A 21,411-nucleotide genomic window follows, 5' to 3' on the forward strand; every position below is an offset into this window, starting at 1 on the left:
TATCACTGCTGTCGGAACAAAACATTGTATCTCCAAAATGGAAACTTTAGAGGAGAAGGAAAAACACACATTACTTTCAATGTAAGTCAATGGAACCAGACTTCTTTCCAAGTCATTTTAGGCCATTTATTTTGGCCCATCTTTCATGAACTTTACACACAATATAAAGGCCAAAAAGCTTTTTCAAATGATCTTAAAAACTGAAAATCAACAGAAATGGAGATACGAGGTTTGCTGAGGATGGTCAGCTGTAAAACAGTTACACAGTCAAGGCTTTAGGAACATAATGAAATGTTAAATAATGATTAACCACTAAAATACCCTTTGCAGTAAAAATAGCCTTATTCTAAAAACAGGATTGATGCTCTGTACATTATTATTATTCTGCGTTGGTACCATTTACCCAAGTTTGCAGAAGTACAATTAAGTTAATATATAAGACATAAAAAATAAAAAGAAAGAAAATGGACTTTGATTAGAAGCTACTAAACCACCATTAAATATAAAATACAAATGTAATCATAGTTGTAAGCGCAGTACTGATGGGCTGGTTACACATTATGATTTTGTTATGTTGCTTACAGGAATTCAATTTTGAAATTAAATTATTTCTATAATCACATTTTTTACAGTGACAGTACAAAAGCACTGATCTTAACTTTCACTGTGAGAGTAACAGTGTTGCTGGGTTGTGATGATGTGGGTCTGTTATCTCTCTCTCCTCTACACCTGTACTGATCCTGATCCTGATCTGCTGCTGATCTGATGGTGAAGGTGTTTGTCTGAGACTGACTGACTGCAGTTCTACTGCTGCATTTATACCACTGATATCTCCAGTTACTGTGAGACTGTATCTCACACTTCAGAGTCACTGACTCTCCAGTGAACACAGGGCTCCATCTGGGCTCTACAGTCAGTGTAGCTGTGGGTAAAGCTGTGAGGACAGAAGAAAGAATCTAATAATACTAATAATATTATATTACTAATACAGAGAAATAATGTGAACATTCTTCATTGTGCCATATCCTAAGTGCAATACAGATTTCTATGCAACTTATTTTACTTTATTTTATTGTTATCCTTATTTTCCTGTAGATAGTCTAGAGATTTAGCTTTAATTTTTATTATTTATAATGTTGATAAGGTTTATACTGTTTCCCATTTCTATTACTGAGTGCCTTACTCCTGTTACTCTGCTGCTGCTGTAATACTGTGAATTTCCCCGCTGTGGGACTAATAAAGGATTATCTTATCTTATCGTATCTTATCGTATCTTATCTTAATAAAATAATAACTCACTAATTTGTTCTGCAAACATGTTCTCATCTAAATCTGTTCTGATCCATGTTGTCAGCTAGCATAGTAGCCCACCCCGCTCTGAGCTCTGAGCTCTGATGATTTATCAGACTAAAGCTTGTTTTACACTAGAATAACACAGCAGCTCAGCAGAGCAGAATTCTACATCTTTATAGTGGCCGGGAGTTCAAAGCAGGAGCTGCACTGACTCTTCATGCTAAAACGGTTTAGTGTGAAATAACAATAACTTCTGTTTATTTATGGCGTCCATACTGTATTATAACTTTACAGGCTGGTCCAGTTACTGAAACACAAAACACCACCATGACTAGAATACCAAAACATGTAAACTGCATTCAGACGTATATTTACAGTAAGAATTACATGTTAAGACAAAAATCACAGTCACAAAAACTGCAAGGAATGATGGGAAGCTCTGTCCTCTATCACCACAACGTTCAGAGACAGGCAGACTCTCACAATATAATCAGCAAATCACAGCTAATTACTGCATCACTCTTTACTGCAGTCTACTGCTTTAAGGAGGACAGTAGATCACTGCAGTGTTTCTGCTGTAAATGTGCAGCAGTTCTCTACAGTTTACAGCAGAATTATTCTGTAAATTAACTGCTGACGTCTGTCTTTCTGCACAAAGAAGCTGAAACGTATCAGCTGTGTTTGGTTTACTCTGCCTGATCCACAGCTCTGAGTGACAGAGTCTCCACTGTAGACACGGCTCTGAAACACCATCACAACTGGTTTATATTCTGCTTGCAGTAAAAATGAAATGCTTTAGAAATATTTCAAACACATCTACTGTGTTAATAGTGTTCATAGTAGACTACAGTAATTAGTTACGCCTGCTGTGTAAACTGAGTGGCCACTCACTGGACATTTTATCAGTAACACCTACATAAAGGTGCACTTTGTAGGTCTACACTGACCGACTGCAGCCCATCAGCCTCTGTCCAATTTATACGCTCCTTTAATGGTTACCTATTTGGTAAGTGTTTCTGATAAAATGGCCACTGAGTGTAAGTACCTGTCTGCAGGTAACAACGGAAGGTAGGAGTACTGAATATACTGGTTTGTCAGTGAATATTTATGGATATAACAGAAAATTAAACATTGAGCAGAGGTCAGTTTGGACGGGGCCAACAAGCTAAATCTGTTCTTTAACAGATTTGACACTGCAGGCTCTGCCCCCCCCAGCCTGACTCCTCTGCTGCCAGTCCTCAGCAGACCATCCCACTCATCCCCCCTCCCCCTCCCGATAGCCTGCTCCCCTCTCGTGACAGCCCATCTCACACCTCCATCCCTCCCCCACCCACTACCTCTACAGTGTGTCTCACTGCTGACCAGGTGACAAGACAACTGAAGAGACTCCATGCAAACAAGGCTGCAGGCCCTGATGGGGTTCCACCCAGGGTGCTTAAAGCCTGTGCCGCCCAGCTTTGTGGAGTACTTCAACATGTCTTCAGCTTGAGCCTGAGTCTCCAGAGGGTCCCCATGATTTGGAAGACATCCTGCATTGTTCCTGTTCTAAAGACCTCACGACCCAGTGACGCCAAGGACTACAGGCCAGTGACACTGACGTCTCATGTCATGAAGACCATGGAGAGGCTCGTCTTGGATCAGCTCCGACCCATAGTCCAGCCTTTTCTAGATCCCCTCCAGTTTGCCTATCAGCCCCGCCTGGGAGTTGAAGACGCCATCATCTACCTGCTCAACCGAGTATATGCTCACCTGGATAATCCAACCAGCTCTGTGAGGGTCATGTTTTTTGACTTCTCCAGTGCATTTAATACCATCTGGCCTGCTCTTCTGGGTGATAAGCTCACAGTGATGCAAGTAGATGCCCTCCTCGTGTCCTGGATTGTTGACTACCTGACTGGCAGACCACAGTATGTACGCCTGCTGCACTGTGTGTCGGACAGAGTGGTCAGCAACACTGGAGTTCCACAAGGAACTGTCCTCTCTACCTTCCTCTTCACCCTCTACACCACAGACTTCAGCTACTGCACAGAGTCTTGCCACCTTCAGAAGTTTTCTGATGACTCGGCAATAGTTGGATGAATCAGCAAGGGAGTGGAGGATGAGTACAGGGCGACGGTGAAGGACTTTGTCGCATGGTGCGAGCGGAACAACCTGCAGCTCAATGTGACAATAACAAAGGAACTGGTGGTGGACCTGAGGAGGGACAAGGCACCGGTGACCCGAGTGTCCATCAGCGGGGTCAGTGTGGACACTGTGGAGGATTACAAATATCTGGGTGTGTATATTGACAATAAACTGGACTGGGCTAAGAACACTGACGCCCTCTACAGGAAGGGCCAAAGTCGTCTCTATTTTCTGAGGCGCCTGAGGTCCTTCAACATCTACCTTACTATGTTTAGGATCTTCTATGAGTCTGTGGTGGCGAGTGCTATCCTCTATGCTGTTGCATGCTGGGGAAGCAGGCTGAGGGTGTCAGATGTAAACAGACTCAACAAACTGATCCACAAGGCCGTTGATGTTGTGGGTGTGGAGCTGGACTCGCTGACGGCCGTGTCGGAGAGGAGGACGCTGTCTAAGCTGCAGGCCATTATGAACATTGGCTCCCACCCACTCTACGACACGGTGATGAGACACAGGAGCTCATTCAGCTCAAGACTCATCGTACCGAAATGACCACAGAGCACCACAGGAGGTCATTATTACCTGAGCACGTCACTGCGAGCGACAGAGAGCACCACAGCTTAGAACTTCAGATTGAGCAGCGTTCAACTTTCACTTCAATAATTAACACTTTCAGACCGCTAACCCCTCACGCCTTTTCCCTCTTTTTGTTTTCTCCCTCTCTCTTTCTATTTCTTCTCTTACACAGGTTTCAACATGTCTTCCCAGGACCGAGCTCTCCAGGCCCTGAGCGCTGAGTTGGCCCGTTTGGACCGTCACATCACCGCCCTCCTGAAGAGGCAGGACGAGCTCCTTCAGCGGAAGTCGCAGCTCGAAGCCTCCCCCTCGAAGTTTCCCTCTCGGTGGTCGCGCCAGCCTTGTCTCTTCGTACACCGGGAGACGCCGTTCTCACGCCAGCCCCAGCCGCACCTGGTCCCTGGGAACGCCAGCGCCGCAGACGGCCTTCCAGACCTTCACCGCCACCCCAGCCGGTCTTCACCTCCTGCAACCGTTTCGCCGCCCTCAGCCCACCGCCTACGCCTTCACCTACGCCTCGGGCCCCGTCGCCCGCCCCAGCGCCTCGGCGCTCCGCACAGGACTCGGTTTATGTTATTGGTAGCTCTATTGTCCGCCATGTTAGAGTAAGAGGTGTAAACAGCCGCGCCACTGTCTCCTGTTTTCCAGGTGCACGGGTTCTAGATATCGCCAAGCGGCTCCCCTCAGCCCTCAGGCAGACGCGACGCCTTCGGGACCGTGGTTATCCACGTCGGGACCAACGACATCTCCGACCGGCGCAGCGAGGTCCTGAAGGAGCACTACCAGACGCTAGGATCGTCATCTTCGGCCCTCTTCCCACCTACCGGCGGGGATCCGAGCGGTTCAGCAGGCTCTTCGCGCTGCAGTCCTGGCTCCGCGGCTGGTGCGCCTGCAACGGGTTGGGCTACGTGGACAACTGGTCTTCGTTTTGGGAGCAGCCAGCGCTCTACCGGAGGGATGGGCTTCACCCTAGTCCTCTGGGGTCCGTCGTCCTCTCACGGAACATCGAGAGGGCCATCCGCTGACTTCAAAGCGGCCACGTAAGTAGCGGCAAAAATAGAAATGTTACTGCTCACCATGCTAGTGTTACTACTAGAAATAAGCCAATTGCTAGCACTTCTACAAATGCTTATTGTGTAAATACAATTGAGACTGTGTCTGTTCCCCGAATAAAACAACACATCAAAAAGCCTCGAAACGTTTGCCTTAGTAACCTCATTCATATCAGACCAGTTACACTGGTTTACAACGACCGCACCTTTGGTCTAAAACTAGGCCTGCTTAACATTAGATCCCTGGCATCTAAAGCCATCATTGTAAATGAAATTATTACAGATCATGGTTTTGATGCTCTGTGCCTCACAGAAACGTGGATTAGACCCGATGAGTACCTTAGTCTAAATGAAGCCACTCCCGCAGGCTACAGCTATGCACACAGCCCTCGTTTAAGCGGTCGGGGTGGAGGTATAGCAACCATCCATGCTAAAGCTTTAGGCGTGAACCAGAAAGCAGGACCTACATTTTCTTCTTTTGAAGTTCTTGTACTTAATATACTTGAGCAAGGAACAAATAAACATTCATTTCTATTAATCACAATTTACAGGCCACCTGGTCCGTATTCGCAGTTCTTACAAGAATTCTCTGAGTTTCTATCAAGCCTAATAACGTTTTCAAATAAAATATTAATTGTCGGAGATTTTAATATCCACATCGACAACCCTCACGACACACTAAGTAAGGCATTCATATCTATCATAGACTCCATGGGATTCACCCAAATTATAAATGGGCCCACGCACCACCTCAACCACACTCTAGACTTAATACTGACCTTTGGTGTAGACATAGATAACTTAGCCATTCTCCCCCAGAGCACAGCCGTCTCAGACCATTACTTAATCTCATACAAAATCCAGTTTAGTGGTAATATGCGCTCATCACCATGCTATCAGGTTAAGAGGACTATAACTTCCTCCACAGCTGGCAGCTTTATCAGAAACCTCCCGCAGTTATCAACTTCAGTCAGCTGTCCATCCGATCCTACTGAGTTAGATACTATGACCAAATTCTTAGAGGATACTCTTCGATCTACGTTAGACAGTGTAGCTCCATTAAAAAGCAAAATAGTACGGCAGAAAAAACTCGCCCCGTGGTATAATGATCACACTCGAACTCTAAAACAGACAGCCAGGCAACTAGAGCGAAAATGGCGTCTGACTAAATTAGAAGTGTTCCAGTCCGCCTGGAAGGAGAGCCTTATAGACTATAGAAGAGCCCTTACTGCAGCACGTTCAGCCTATCTCTCCTCTCTCATAGAAAACAATAAGAACAATCCCAGATTACTATTTAGCACAATTTCTAAACTAACCGAGAACAAAAGAGTCACTGAACCCCAGATGCCATCAGCCTATAGCAGCAATGATTTTATGAATTTCTTTAGTGACAAAATTGAAAAAATTAGACAGACAATTCTGAGCACACAGTTAAACTCCACAAACCTGGTGGCTTATAATTCCAGTCTAGACCCTGAGAATATTAGAGTCACTCCAGATAGGCTGGAATCGTTTACATTACTCCAAGAAAATGAACTAATCAAAATAGTCTCTTCTGCAAAACCATCGACCTGTATTCTGGACCCGATCCCTACATGTCTACTCAAGGAAATCTTACCAGAAATAACTAAGCCTATTCTGTCAATAATAAACTCCTCTCTTAGCCTCGGATATATCCCAAAAACTTTTAAACTTGCAGTAATTAGACCGTTGATTAAGAAAGCTAACCTTGATCCCTGTGAACTATCAAATTATAGACCCATCTCAAATCTCCCCTTCATATCTAAGATCCTGGAAAAAGTGGTAGCAAAACAATTAAGCCCTTATTTGCATAGGAATAATCTACATGAAAAATTTCAGTCTGGTTTTAGGCCACATCATAGTACAGAAACAGCATTAGTTAAAATTATAAATGATCTTCTATTATTCACGGACCAAGGAAATGTGTCGTTGTTAGTCCTCCTTGACCTTAGTGCAGCATTCGACACAATAGACCACGCTATCCTACTAGATAGACTAGAAAACCTTGTAGGGGTAACAGGAACAGCTCGTTCCTGGTTCAGGTCCTACCTCACCGATCGATATCAGTTTGTTAATGTAAAGGGTGAATCATCTGTTCGTGCAAAAGTAATTTATATGTGTTCCACAAGGTTCTGTTTTAGGACCTATATTATTTACAATATATATGCTACCACTAGGCACCATTATCAGTAAACACGGCATAAATTTCCACTGTTATGCAGATGACACCCAGTTATATATATCAAGTAAACCGGATGATAAAATTAAACTTGGCAAGATTGAGGACTGTGTAAAAGACATAAAAGATTGGATGTCAAATAATTTTCTGTTACTTAACTCAGATAAAACAGAGGTCCTGCTTCTTGGTCCAAAATTAGCCAGAGACAGACTGTCTAACTCAACACTAAAACTTAACAATCTCTCAGTTTCATCAAGCCTATCTGTTAAAAATCTTGGTGTCATGATAGACGCTGATCTCTCCTTCGACACACATATATCTAATATCACTAGAACAGCCTTCCTGCATCTCCGCAGTATCGCTAAATTAAGAAATTCATTATCTCTACAGGATGCAGAAAAGCTAGTTCATGCATTTATCACTTCAAGGCTAGATTATTGTAATGCCCTGCTGTCTGGATGTCACAGCAAAAGCCTTAACAAGCTTCAGCTAGTCCAGAACGCTGCAGCCAGAGTCCTCACAAGAACTAGGAAGTTTGACCATATTAGTCCAGTTTTATCAGCCCTGCACTGGTTACCAGTTAAATTTCGCATTGATTATAAAACTATATTACTGACTTATAAAGCTCTAAACAGCCCCAATCTTTAAGTCTAGGCTAAAAACTTATTTGTACAGTCAAGCATTTGGTGACTAGTCTTCCCTGTCAGGTCTAGACCTGCTGGAGTCTACACTGCTCTGTTTTACTGTAATCTGTGGTCAGCCACTCTTTACAGTATTAACTCTGTTTTTTCTTCTCCTTTCTCTGCCGAGCTGATCAGCTGCCCATCCTGTGCGCCTGATGCTGTTGCCTCTACTGCCTTGATTGGTGCCGCTGCTCACCAGCCTTCTGGACCGGTTTGACCACCACTGAGCTTCTTGCTGTACAGCGCTGTGCAGTCCTCACCCTCAGATCTCTCTCTTTCTTTTCCCACTTTACTATAATACTTCTTACTAATAATGTTCGCTGTCCGGTGTCGACCATAGGAGGATGGGTTCCCCTTCTGAGTCTTGGTTCCTCTCAAGGTTTCTTCCTCTTTTAGGGAGTTTTTCCTTGCCACCGTCGCCGCTGGCTTGCTCATGGGGGCTCGGACCCGGATTTTCTTTCTTCTTTTCTCTTCTCTCTGTAATACTGATTGTTCTGTAAAGCTGCTTTGTGACAACACCTGTTGTAAAAAGCGCTATATAAATAAATTTTGCTTGCTTGCTTGCTTGCTGTGGCCATCAAACTCTATAACTCCTCCCTCAGTGTGTGATTCACAAAATTCAATACCAAACTGTTCATATGTGCAATAACAACAATTGTGTGTGCAATAACTCAGAGGGACACTAACTTAATTTAAATAATTGTAATTGCTTTATACCTGATGTTTCATATTACTATCACAATCACCGCCACCTTACTATATTCTTAAATACTTAAATCTTGTGTACATACTGTAAATTTCTCTATATTGTCTTAAATTATTAGTAAAGTGTTTATTTTTACATAAATGGCATCAACTGTAACAACTGCAATTTCCCCCTGGGATCAATAAAGGAATCTGAATCTGAACATATAAAATGTAAAAACCTCTCGTTGTTGAAAGTTTATGCTTTGATCATGTAGTATTGAAATACTCGGATATAGAACTTTTAACAGCCTGAAAACAAGTTACTGTGCTTTCTGCATCTTTCTGTACATATATGCAGGTTACTAGCTGTAGCCAGCAGGGTTAAGGGTGAGATGGGGACTTTTAGTTTGAAAGCAGCCCCTGGAGGCAGCCATCTTCGTGCTCCAGGTGTGCTTCAGTCTCGCGATAGTTCGCCACAGTATCGTTTAGTCTCGTCTGGTCTTCTGCCGGTCGTAGTCAGCAGTCCGCGTCAGGGCTGCCGAGTTAAGATGGAAGAAAGTCGTGACGCGGGTCGTGGACGCTGCAAATCACGTGCGTGAGGACGATTTCCAGAGCGGCCCAAGCGGCGTCCGTGATCATAGAGCAGGTCGGGAGGTTCAGCAGTGAAGCTCCGCCCGTGAAGCCCCTAACGAGCAGGTAGGAGCTCCAACTCTCACCTCCACCCAGACTCGCCTAAACCAGCCTTAAACACCCGGACATGGGTTTTACAGCTGGAGCCGCATTCAGGGGTCTAGCAGGATTCAGGGGTCTAGCAGGGGTCTAGCAGGATTCAGGGGTCTAGCAGGGGTCTAGCAGGATTCAGGGGTCTAGCAGGATTCGGGGATCTAGCAGGGGTCTAGCAGGATTCAGGGGTCTAGCAGGATTCAGGGATCTAGTAGGGGTCTAGCAGGATTCAGGGGTCTAGCAGGGGTCTAGCAGGATTCAGGGGTCTAGCAGGATTCGGGGATCTAGCAGGGGTCTAGCAGGATTCAGGGGTCTAGCAGGATTCAGGGATCTAGCAGGGGTCTAGCAGGATTCAGGGGTCTAGCAGGGGTCTAGCAGGATTCAGGGGTCTAGCAGGATTCGGGGATCTAGCAGGGGTCTAGCAGGATTCAGGGGTCTAGCAGGATTCAGGGATCTAGCAGGGGTCTAGCAGGATTCAGGGGTCTAGCAGGGGTCCAGCAGGATTCAGGGGTCTAGCAGGATTCAGGGATCTAGCAGGGGTCTGGCAGGATTCAGGGGTCTAGCAGGATTCAGGGATCTAGTAGGGGTCTAGCAGGATTCAGGGGTCTAGCAGGATTCAGGGATCTAGCAGGGGTCTAGCAGGGGTCCAGCAGGATTCAGGGGTCTTGCAGGGGTCCAGCAGGATTCAGGGGTCTAGCAGGGGTCTAGCAGGATTCAGGGATCTAGCAGCATTCAGGGGTCTAGCAGGGGTCTAGCAGGATTCAGGGGTCTAGCAGCATTCAGGGGTCTAGCAGGGGTCTAGCAGCATTCAGGGGTCTAGCAGGGGTCTAGCAGGATTCAGGGGTCTAGCAGGATTCAGGGGTCTAGCAGCATTCAGGGGTCTAGCAGGGGTCTAGCAGGATTCAGGGGTCTAGCAGGGGTCTAGCAGGATTCAGGGGTCTAGCAGGATTCAGGCATCTAGCAGGGGTCTAGCAGGGGTCCAGCAGGATTCAGGGGTCTAGCAGGGGTCCAGCAGGATTCAGGGGTCTAGCAGCATTCAGGGGTCTAGCAGGGGTCTAGCAGGATTCAGGGGTCTAGCGGGATTCAGGGATCTAGCAGGGGTCTAGCAGGATTCAGGGGTCTAGCAGGGGTCCAGCAGGATTCAGGGGTCTAGCAGGGGTCTAGCAGGATCCAGGGGTCCAGCAGGATTCAGGGGTCTAGCAGGATTCAGGGGTCTAGCAGGGGTCTAGCAGGATTCAGGGGTCTAGCAGGATTCAGGGGTCTAGCAAGGGTCTAGTAGGATTCAGGGGTCTAGCAGGATTCAGGGGTCTAGCGGGATTCAGGGGTCTAGCAGGAGCTGAAGAGCTCAGTGTTAAGTGGACTAACACCGTGATTGTCCAGGTCGAGCTGGTCCAGTTTAAGGGGATGTTGGCTTTAAAAACAGGCTGGTTTGAATAGTCGTGTGCCTGTCTGTGCTCTGCAGGGTGCTGGTGCCTGTGGGGGGATAATAGCCACTGTTTTCCTGTTTTCTCATGTTTTAATACTATTTTGCTGCTGCTTTCTCTTATACTGTTTTGGGACTGGACATCTGCTGTAGTGTTTGCTCCGAGGAGCTTTTATTCAGCCTGGTGCCTAAACTACGCAGTAAGGCTGTAAGGGTGGAGGTCCCTGATGGTTGGGTGGTGTGGTCTTGGGTGGTTAAGGGTCTTAGTGGTTTCAGGTCACCCTGGGAGACGAATCCCACCCCTCCTTGTGGTTTCGTTTGGGTGTAAATCTGCTTTTCATATTAGGTTGAGATTTTCTTTCCTTGCTGTTTGTTTTGATTTAATTATTCATTTATTTAAATTTTTGGTTTTTGATTGTGCTTATTGGGTTTAATGTGGGGTGGCAGTGCACCTTGAGGCCGAGGGCAGTGCTCTCTTCATGAGACGCTGGAGTTAATCGTGCCTGCATTTTCCTTTTTTGGGGAACATCTTGGTTCTGTGTGCCCTTCAGTTTAAAGTATAAGGGCTGCAACAGCAGAGCGCTTGAACTTAAAGTAGTGGGTTGTGCTCCCACTTGGTGAGGGCCACAAAAACTTGACAGACTGTAAAGACAATTTAAAAAATCTTAATTATTGGCTTTCGTCCGTTATTTTTCAGGCTTTATTTTTAATTACGTTTCATGTTTATTATTAGATTTTTTTAAAACTCAAAATCAGTGTAAACTGAATGACAGAGCTACATATCAAGTTTTAAACAATATTTTCACCCTTATTACCTTTTCATTATTCATCTGTATTAAAACCACTTTATTATTTCAAAGTAATAACAGCAGAAAGACTTTGTGACTGAGACGTTACTCACCTGATACAGTCAGTGTAACAGCATCACTGGTGTCTGAGTAACTCGGCTGTGTTGACTGTCTTCCTTTACAGGTATAAACTCCTCCATTAGACTCAGCAACTTTAGAAATGGTGTATTCCTTCCCCTGTTGAGCTTCACTTAGAGACTTACCATCCTTAAACCACTCATAATACCAGCCATCTCCACTTCCTATATGACACGTGAGAGTGACTGTCTCTCCGGTGAACACAGGATCAGCTGGGTGTATTGTCACTGTAGCTTTTGGTCTCGCTGTAAAAACAGGACGAATCATTTAGAAACTTGGAGACTGAAATATTCAGTCAGAAGATGCACGTGAGTTTGGAAAAATGACTGAATAATGACAGAGTTGACAAATCAGTATTAGTAGTCATAATATTAATAATAATAATAATAATAATAATAAATTGATAAGTTTCATTACAAAACACTGTTTATTCATTTGTAGCAAATTGAGAGTTTTGATTTAAATTATAGTTTATATAAAAATCATTTTAATGGAAAAAATATTCTTATTTTCTATTAAAAGTAGAGAATTAATATTTCCTGTTTGTAAAGCTCACTCTCAACAACTTATATCATTAAAAATGCAGACATGGTTTTGCCACAAAACCCTTCTTTTGTAAATGTGAAAGAGGCTGATCAGTTGAAGCAGATAAGTTACCCTTATTAGCCCCACAATGGGGAAATTTCCCCGCATTTAACCCATCCGTGAAATGAACCACCACATACACACTAGTGAGCACACAAACACTAAGGGGCAGTGAGCACATTTGCCCGGAGCAGTGGGCAGCCCTATCCACGGCGCCTGGGGGGCAGTTGAGGGTTAGGTGCCTTGCTCAAGGTCACCTGAGTCATGTACTGTCGGTTCTGGGGATCGAACCGCCAACCTTCCGGTCACAGGGCCGGCTCGCTAACCTCCAGCCCATGACTGCCTCCCTCAGTGTATCAGATGTATTAGATTGTGGTTTTTGAATGTGAAACGTCTTTAGACGTTCTGTTAACTCATCATTTCAAAAGAAATACAGACATATGTATCACTAATGTTAAAGTGTTAAATGCACATACTGCTTAAAACGCACGTCTCCAGGATACAGCTGTTTTTCTGGCTGTATTTCAGTCAAATTTAAGGTTTAGTTTAAGATTTTAGAGTAAGATTTTGGTTTAATGACCGCAAAGTGTTTCTCTGAATTTGTTCACGTCAGGAAACCTGAGCTACCAGTCGGTCTTCACATTGTCCTTTTAAAATAGTTCCCAGTAATCATATGTTAAATGAATATTAGATGAATCAGTAGTGTAACCCAACTTTATAATGGAATGAACTGTCAATCTTCATTTGATATTTAGTCAATAAATAGACAGATTAATTGAAGCCGTCCTTTGTGTGTGTGTGTGTGTGTGTGTGTGTGTGTGTGTGTGTGTGTGTGTGTATATAATTCACATTGACTGTTGAAGATCTTTTGACTTTGGCTCACCTTCAACTCTAATTTGAGGTAAAAGTAATAAACTAATTAATCTGCTTATTTCCTCTGCAGAGCTGCTGTTAGAGATTCTGCTGTCAGGTCTGTCTGTGTCTGAGCTCCATCATAAACAAGCTGCTGTGTAAGGTGAACAGAGGAAGAGCTGATTTACACTTTACTGTGTCAGACAGCTGTGGAGAGGTGATGTGATCTGACAGCCAGTTTGATAAACACTGATTAGTTGATGTTTTATTGTGTATTTCATGTTTGTGTAACATGTTATTTGTTCACTTGTTATTTACTTCTTTCTTAATAAAGTTTAATGTGACATATATAGTGTTTTATTTTTCAAAGGGTCCTCCATGTATTATATGTGAACTCTGTATAATAGTGTATCACTTCACTGTAGGGGGCACAGATACTGTTAACTAATAATGAAGAAATAACACATTAACTAATAACATAAGTAATAAACACATCATTAGTTATTAACATGAATAAAGATATTCAGGCTAGTCAGTGATTTTTCTTTCTCCAGTTGATGATTCTGTCTTGACTGAATTTAGATTAGATTTAGACTAAAATCACTGCAGACAGAAATCAACCAAGAAACAATTCCCACGTTGTTTAAAGGAAACAATGAATAAGGTAAAACACTTTAGTTAGCTGTTCATAGGCTGTTCATTCCTGTATGTAACGTACAGGGCAGCTGCCTTTGTTGAACTGCTGAATGAACACATCTTACTGTAGGTCTGATTATAATAGTTTAATACTTTAATAATATGGTTTTCTGTTATTCTCTTAGTAAATAATCCACTAGTCTATTCTGTACTGATTTCACTGCATTTTGGCACATTATGCCACACATAATTCAGCATTACTAATACAAACACAATGATGTGGAAATCATGTAAACCATATTATTAAAGCAAAACACTAAAGACAACATATCAAATGTTTAAACTGAGAAATTTAGTTTTATTGAAAAATATTATTTTTTTTAAATTTTGAATTTGATGCCAACATGTTCTCAAAAAGGGACATGGGCATGTTTACCACTGGGTATCCTCTCCTCTTTTAACAATGCTCTGTAAGCGTTTGGGAACCAAGGAGACCACTTGCTGTAGTTTTTAAAGTGAAATGTTTTCCCATTCTTGTTTGGTATAGGATTTCAGCTGCTCATCAGTTCAGGGTCTCCTGTGTTGTATATTTCATTTTATAATGTGCCAAATGTTTTAGTGACTGTTCTGGACAGCAGGCAGGTCAGTTTAGCACCTGAACTCTTAATACTGAGCAATGCTGTTGTAATATGTCCAGAATGTGGTTTGACATTGTCTTGCTGAAATAAACAAGGCTTCTCTGAAAACAACAGAAAGATGCCAAAACATGTCTATATTGTTCAGCATTAACGGTGCCTTCATAGATGTGCACGTCACCCATGTCATGTGTGCTAATGCACCCTTATACCATTAGGAATACTGGCTTTTGAACTGTGCATTGATAACAAGCTGAGTGGTCTATCGTCCAGAGGACACAGTGTCCATGATTTCCAAACAGAATCTTAAATGTAGATTTGTCTGACCACTTTCCCACTTCGTCTCAGTCCATTCTAAATGAGCTCAGGCCCAGAGAAGGTGGCAGCATTTCTGGATCCTGTTTATGTACAGTTTCTTCTTTGCGTTTAACTTGCATTTGCGGATGCAGTGATGAACTGTGTTCACAGACAGTAAACGGCAGAAGTTTTTCTAAGCCCATGCAGTGATTTCTACTACAGAATCATGTCTGTTTTAAATGCAGTGCCACCTGATGGCCCGACGTTCACGGTCAGCAAATACTGTGTTTTGGCCTTGTCCCTTGCATACAGAGATTTGCCCATATTCTCTGAGATGTTTAATGATATTCTGTACCATAGATGATGAAAAAAATAATGTTCTATGCTATTTTATGTTGAAAAACGTTATTCTTGAATTGTTCCACTATTTGATTGATCATCTTTCCTTCTGAAAGACCTGGCCTCTCTGAGATGCTTTTTTTATACCCAATCATGTTACATACATATGTTGTCAATAAACCACCAGGTGTTTTTTTTTAGCATTGCACAACTTTACCAGCCTTTTTGTTTCCAACCTCACAACTTTCATTTGAACTTTCTGTTGTTCAAAAAACTATAACATTTGTCAGTTTCAACATTGGATATGTGGTCTCTTTTTTACTGTTCTCAATTAAATACAGGTTAAGTGATTTGCATATCATTGCATTTTGATTTACATTTTGCATAGCATCCCAACTTTTTTGGAAATAGGGCTGTAACTAAGAAAACAGCCGAAGGGCTCATTTTCAAACTATAACAGCATTGGTTAAAGCAGAGTTAGGTAAATGACTCATCAGCACAGCAGAGTCTCTGACAGGAATCAGTAAGTAAACTTCCATAATATGTAGACTTTTATAGATATAGACCTCTATTTGTCAGTAAAACCAACAGCAGACATTTTATTTCAAGAGAACTCTTTATTATGAACCAGATTTTCTTTAGTTGTGATGTGAGACTGATAAGATTCAAGTGCTACAAGTCCAGTTGTGAAATTTCTTCACCATTAAATATTCCACAGTCAACTGTCAGTGGTATTATAACACAGAGGAAGCGATTAGAAAGGACAGCAGCTCAGCCACGAAGTGGTAGGCCATGTAAAATGACAGCGTGATGTCAGCGGATGCTGAGGCGTATAGTGCGCAGAGGTCGGCAACTTTCTGCAGAGTAAATCGCCACAGACCTCCAAACTTCATGTGGCCTTACACTCAGATTAGCTCAAGAACAGTGTAGAGAGCTTCATGGAATGGGTTGCCATGGCCGAGCAGCTGCATCCAAGCCTTACATCACCAAGCACAATGCAAAGCGTTGAATGCAGTGGTGTAAAGCGCCTCCACTGGACTCTAGAGCAGTGGAGACGTGTTCTCTGGAGTGATAAATCACGCTTCTTCTTGGCAATCACGCTTCTTCTTGGTAAAGTTTGGTGGAGGGGGGATTATGGTGTGGAGTTGTTTTTCAGGAGTTGGGCTCGGCCCCTTAGTTCCAGTGAAAGGAACTCTTAATGCTTCAGCAGACCAGGAGATTTGACAATTTCATGCTCCCAACTTTCTGGGAACAGTTTGGGGACGGCCCCTTCCTGTTCCAACATGAGTGCACAAAGCAAAGTCCATAAAGACATGGATGAGTGAGTTTGGTGTGGAAGAACTTGACTGGCCTGCACAGAGTCCTAACCGCAGATGAGCAAACACTTTTGATAATGTAGTGTAGTGAATTTTAGTTAGCTAGACTGTATATCACCACTTTTCTCTCATCTTTTCTTTTTACAGGTTGGAATAAGCATGCATATCTTCAGCAAACAGGAAAAAGGTTTAAATATTAATAAATATTTCATTTTAATTTACAACAAAGCTAGTGCTGGGTTCTGTTATATAGTGACCCAGTACAGGTTAATCTTTCACTTTATGCTCTTACTTTCTAATATTATATATCAGAGTTTGATCATTTATTAATGTTAATAACCACATTAGCTAATCTTATAAACTATATCAATTAATCTTAGTCACTATATCAGTTGATCTTACTGTGTGAGCTGCAGTAAGATATACAGACACAGTTACAGTAATTACAGTTAAACTGGTCAGCAGTGGTCCAGTGGTGGTCCCTTTCCATTGATGGACGTGATAGAAAGCTGATAAACCGTGCAGTAACTGATCGGCTACAGTCAGTAGTTGTAATCCTGTGAAACGCACCTACAGTATACAAAATTTTGTCACCCCTGTCAAATGACAATATGTTGATTTTCTAACTGAAAATTAATCAATAATTAATCCTCAAAAGGAAACACATGACATTTAAAATAAATTATAATGGATTAATTGTCTTAAATTGAATTGAATTGAATTGAATTGAACGTTAAACAAGATGTATTGGTCAGACCTTCTGTACAGGACATACTTTATGCTTTTATTTCCCTTAATTTGTTAAATTTAGCAAATAAACATTAACTGTGTATTAAAATGTGAGTGTACTTGTTTGTATGTAGGTACTAATGGAAGGTAGGAGTCTCTAATAAACTGGTCAGTCAGTATAAATCTGTTGATTCAAAAGGATTGTACAAATGAACCTTTTGAGCAGACAAATGTAAACATACAGTCTTAGCTTTTGAAATGCTCCTCTTGCATCTGTTTTATTTGACTTAAAAAATACTTAAAACAAACATCCCAGCTAGAGAAATGTTAGAGCCATTTATTTTTTGTATTTTGAGTGAAAACATATATTATAAATTTGGATTTAATTCTTCAATAATATTCGTAGTTTTTGCATTTGGGTAATAGAAGAATTTAGCAGTGTAATTGCTTTAATGTGATGTAATCTGATTGGCTGTTGAGTTTAGTAAGAAAGGGTGATGAGCAGAAGCCTTGAGCCTAGGAGCATCACAGTCTTTTGACCGTCACGCTGCTTAATTTAGAAGTCAGGAATTAATCTTTTGTTTTGTATGATTTTAAATTCATAGTAAAGATACAAACCTCTTTAGTAAAGATACAAACCACCACTTTGTGAACAACTGCATGAGCAAATAGTCCAACAGTTTAAAAACAACGTTTCTCAACGTGCAAATGTAAGAAATTTAGGGATTTCATCATCTACAGTCCATAATATCATCAAAAGATTCAGAGAATCTGGAGAAATCTCTGTAAGTAAGCAGCAAGGCAGAAAACCAACATTGAATGCCCGTGACCTTCGATCCCTCAGGCGGCACTGCATTAAAAACCCACATCATTCTGTAACGGATATTCCCACATGAGCTCAGGAACACTTCAGAAAACCACTGTCAGTGAACACAGTTCGTCGCTCCATCTACAAGTGCAAGTTAAAACTCTGCCATGCAAAGCAAAAGCCAGATATCAACAACACCCAGAAACACAGTTTGGAGCAACATATGCTGCCATCCAAGCAACGTCTTTTTCAGGGACGTCCTGCTTATTTCAGCAAGACAATGCCAAGCCACATTCTGCACGTGTTACAACAGCGTGGCTTCATAGTAAAAGAGTGCGGGTACTAGACTGGCCTGCCTGCAGTCCAGACCTGTCTCCCATTGAAAATGTGTGGCGCATTATGAAGCGCAAAATACGACAACGGAGACCCCGGACTGTTGAGCAGCTGAAGTTGTACATCAAGCAAGAATGGGAAAGAATTCCACCTACAAAGCTTCAACAATTAGTGTCCTCAGTTCCCAAACACTTACTGAGTGTTGTTAAAAGGAAAGGTGATGTAACACAGTGGTAAACACGCCCCTGTCCCAACTTCTTTGGAACATGTTGCAGGCATCAAATTCAAAATGAGTGAATATTTGCAAAAAAACAATAAAGTTTATCCGTTTGAACATTAAATATCTTTTGTATATTTTGTCTTTGTAGTGTATTCAGTTGAATATAGGTTGGAAAGGATTTGCAAATAATCATATTCTGTTTTTATTTATGTTTTATAAATTTATGTCCCAAATCATTGTAATTGGGGTTGTATAAATATTTATTTCTGTTCAAGAGGCTTTTTAATTTTTACCACTAGCTGATCTGTGAGAACCCAACAACAAACATTTACCCTTAAAGGAAAGACATCTTTGATCTACACTGATCTACTGAACATCAACATGATCAGCTTAATTTACTATTACAAACATGAAACAAACATATAAACATTATTTCCCTGATTTGAGCCACTTTTTAAATCATCCATTAAAGGAAAGGTTAAAAATGTATAATAAAATGTTTATGAATGTAAATTAAATAATTCACATATAAACATCAAATATTTACCTGTTTGTCCACTGTGGATGAGGACAGTCAGCACTAAAGCAGAGACAGAAACAGAGGATATGATCCATTAATATGAAAGATTAGCTGTTATCACAGGCAGATTTAATCTGAAAGGGCAGCACAGCAATACAGCCATTCCAACCTTAAACCAGGTGAAACATCTGGAGGTACAGTAACCTTATTGTCTTATATATAATGGCTTGTAAATAAAATCATAACAATTTGAACAATAATGTAGTGTATAGGGGCTACGCTGCTCCTTTGCTTCCTCCCATATTAGTGATGTATTCATGCTGCTTGCATATAGAGTGGTCAAGTCAGTCCAGCACCTAGTTATATGACTCGGGTGAGAGTAGAAAAAAAGGTTAGGTTGCTCGCTGACCATCGCATGGACGAAGGTTAAACTCCAGCACTCCAAATATGGACGTATTTCAGCTTAGAAACACAGTAATTTCATAATGTTGATGGAGTTTAAAGGTCGTGGGGTCGGCACACACAGTGGTCATTCCTACAGACAGAGATTGTGCTGCAAACAAGTTCACAAACATCCTGTTTAGTGGATAAATAGATCAGTGACTTTTCTCAATAAAATATCAATTGTAAAAGATGATGATGATGCGTTTGTTTACCGTCAGCAGATTTCTGAATTGTGGTTGTGAAATCATTTCATGCCTGGTGGACCCACCAGGAAATGTGTGTGCAGCACAAGAGCTTTAACTAATATTTTATTTTAAAATATTTATGAGTTTAACACATTGAAATGACGAGGTCAACAAAAAATGGTTGGTTAGTGTAGTGGTTAACACCTTTGCCTTCTACGCTGTAGACTGGGGTTCAATCCCTGACCAGGGCAAGCACCCTACACTATACCAATAAGGGTCCTTGGGCAAGACTCCTAACACCACCTTGGCCTACCTGTGTAAAATGATCAAATTGTAAGTCGCTCTGGATAAGAGCGTCAGCAAAATGCCGTTAATGTAATGTAAACGTAAAATGTTTTCTGTGAAAAGTTTATAGCACATTTTATAGTTTTTGCCCTTTTTCTCCCAGAAATGTTAAACTCAACAAATAAACAGAAACTTTGCAGTAAAATGTGCAGAAAAATGTCATATTTAAGTGTGTTTCTGTAGATGATGTGCTGACTTATCTTCATTTAGAAAATCAACAAAACATGTCATCTGATCTTTAAGCACCAAAATGAAAAGCTACATGTTCCGTATCACTCACACCACTCAGATGCAGACACAGCACTGCTGTACACTGACAGACACTCTTCTCAGTGAGAACCCAGTATAATTTCATTCACACAGCTGCTGTTATTTTAGTTCACATTCATTCATTTTCAGGAACACCCCCTTTAATTAATGCCGGTGTCTAAGCACATTCAGACCTACAGTGTCCTAAAATATTGGCACTCCTGGTAAACGTGAGCCAAACAGGCTGTAAAACATTCTTTACTGCTTATATTTTTGATCTTTTATTCAAAATATTAACAAACATCTAACCCTTTATTGAAGTACAGTGATTGAAAAAAGAAAATCAGAAAATAAATCATGTTCTTAAATATGTGTGCGCTACAATTACTGGCACCCCTTCATGGCTCGCAATGCTTGACTGGTGTGGTCAGGCTGCAGTTCACAATGGGCCACTGTGGCCAGCTTTGATGATGGCTTGTTGGTGCTGTTTACTTCTGTCTGAAATTCTAAGACTATCTCACAGTTTTCAGAACGAACGATTGTTGGCCAAAAAACTTTGTGAACAAAATGAACTGATGAAACTTGAAAACAGACGCAGCTCAGTTAGACTATTTAACATGCAAACGCAGTGAATCTAATAGTTAACAGCACTTCTCTCAAACTGCTGTGAGTGAAAAACAAAAATAAACTGAACAAAGACACGAAAAACACTAGTAACTAAAATCTCAAATCTGCAGATTCCAAGTGCAGAGAGAGAGAGAGAGAGAGAGAGAGAGAGAGAGCCTTTTTTTCCCCCTTTGGACATTATATTTTGTGTGTGTGTGTGTGTGTGTGTGTGTGTGTGTGTGTGTGTGTGTGTGTGTGTGTGTGTGTGTATTAGCCTGCATATCTGCTCAAATTCACCATAGGACATCGTCACATACACAGATTTCTGAGCATGGTTGTTTGAGCTGAACATAGTTTGAAACTGAAAGGGTCCAGCCTGCACCACCAGCTGCCAGCAGAGGGCGACAGCTGCAAGGTAGCAAGGTGCCCAGCCTGCACCGCCAGCTGCCAGCAGGGGGCGACAGCAGCAAGGTAGCAAGGTGCTCAGCCTGCACCACCAGCTGCCAGCAGAGGGCGACAGCAGCAAGGTGCCCAGCCTGCACCACCAGCTGCAAGCAGAGAGCGATGACAGCAAGGGGCCATAAGTTCGGGGAACTCCAATTCCCAGAAACCCTCAGGCTGATTAGGT

The 21,411-nt window shown here is 42.0% G+C and overlaps 1 protein-coding gene and 1 long non-coding RNA gene across 2 annotated transcripts in view; one reads left to right on the top strand and one right to left on the bottom strand.

The window, feature by feature from the left end:
- Positions 1 to 21,411, bottom strand: part of LOC108415343 (carcinoembryonic antigen-related cell adhesion molecule 5-like) — a 653,433-nt gene that overhangs the window by 617,413 nt on the left and 14,609 nt on the right. The window contains exons 2-3 of the mRNA XM_037547406.1: positions 18,982 to 19,014; positions 11,660 to 11,929 (exon numbers count right to left, since the gene is read on the bottom strand). Coding sequence (XP_037403303.1) covers positions 11,660 to 11,929; positions 18,982 to 19,014 — 303 coding nt within the window. The remainder of the gene's footprint in view (positions 1 to 11,659; positions 11,930 to 18,981; positions 19,015 to 21,411) is intronic.
- On the top strand, positions 9,136 to 13,469 carry LOC119266030. Its single transcript, XR_005131816.1, has 2 exons — positions 9,136 to 9,308; positions 13,213 to 13,469. It is a non-coding gene; the product is annotated as an uncharacterized LOC119266030 (long non-coding RNA).

Source organism: Pygocentrus nattereri, chromosome 2 (assembly GCF_015220715.1).
Source record: "Pygocentrus nattereri isolate fPygNat1 chromosome 2, fPygNat1.pri, whole genome shotgun sequence".
In the NCBI taxonomy this organism is placed as follows: Eukaryota; Metazoa; Chordata; class Actinopteri; order Characiformes; family Serrasalmidae; genus Pygocentrus; species Pygocentrus nattereri.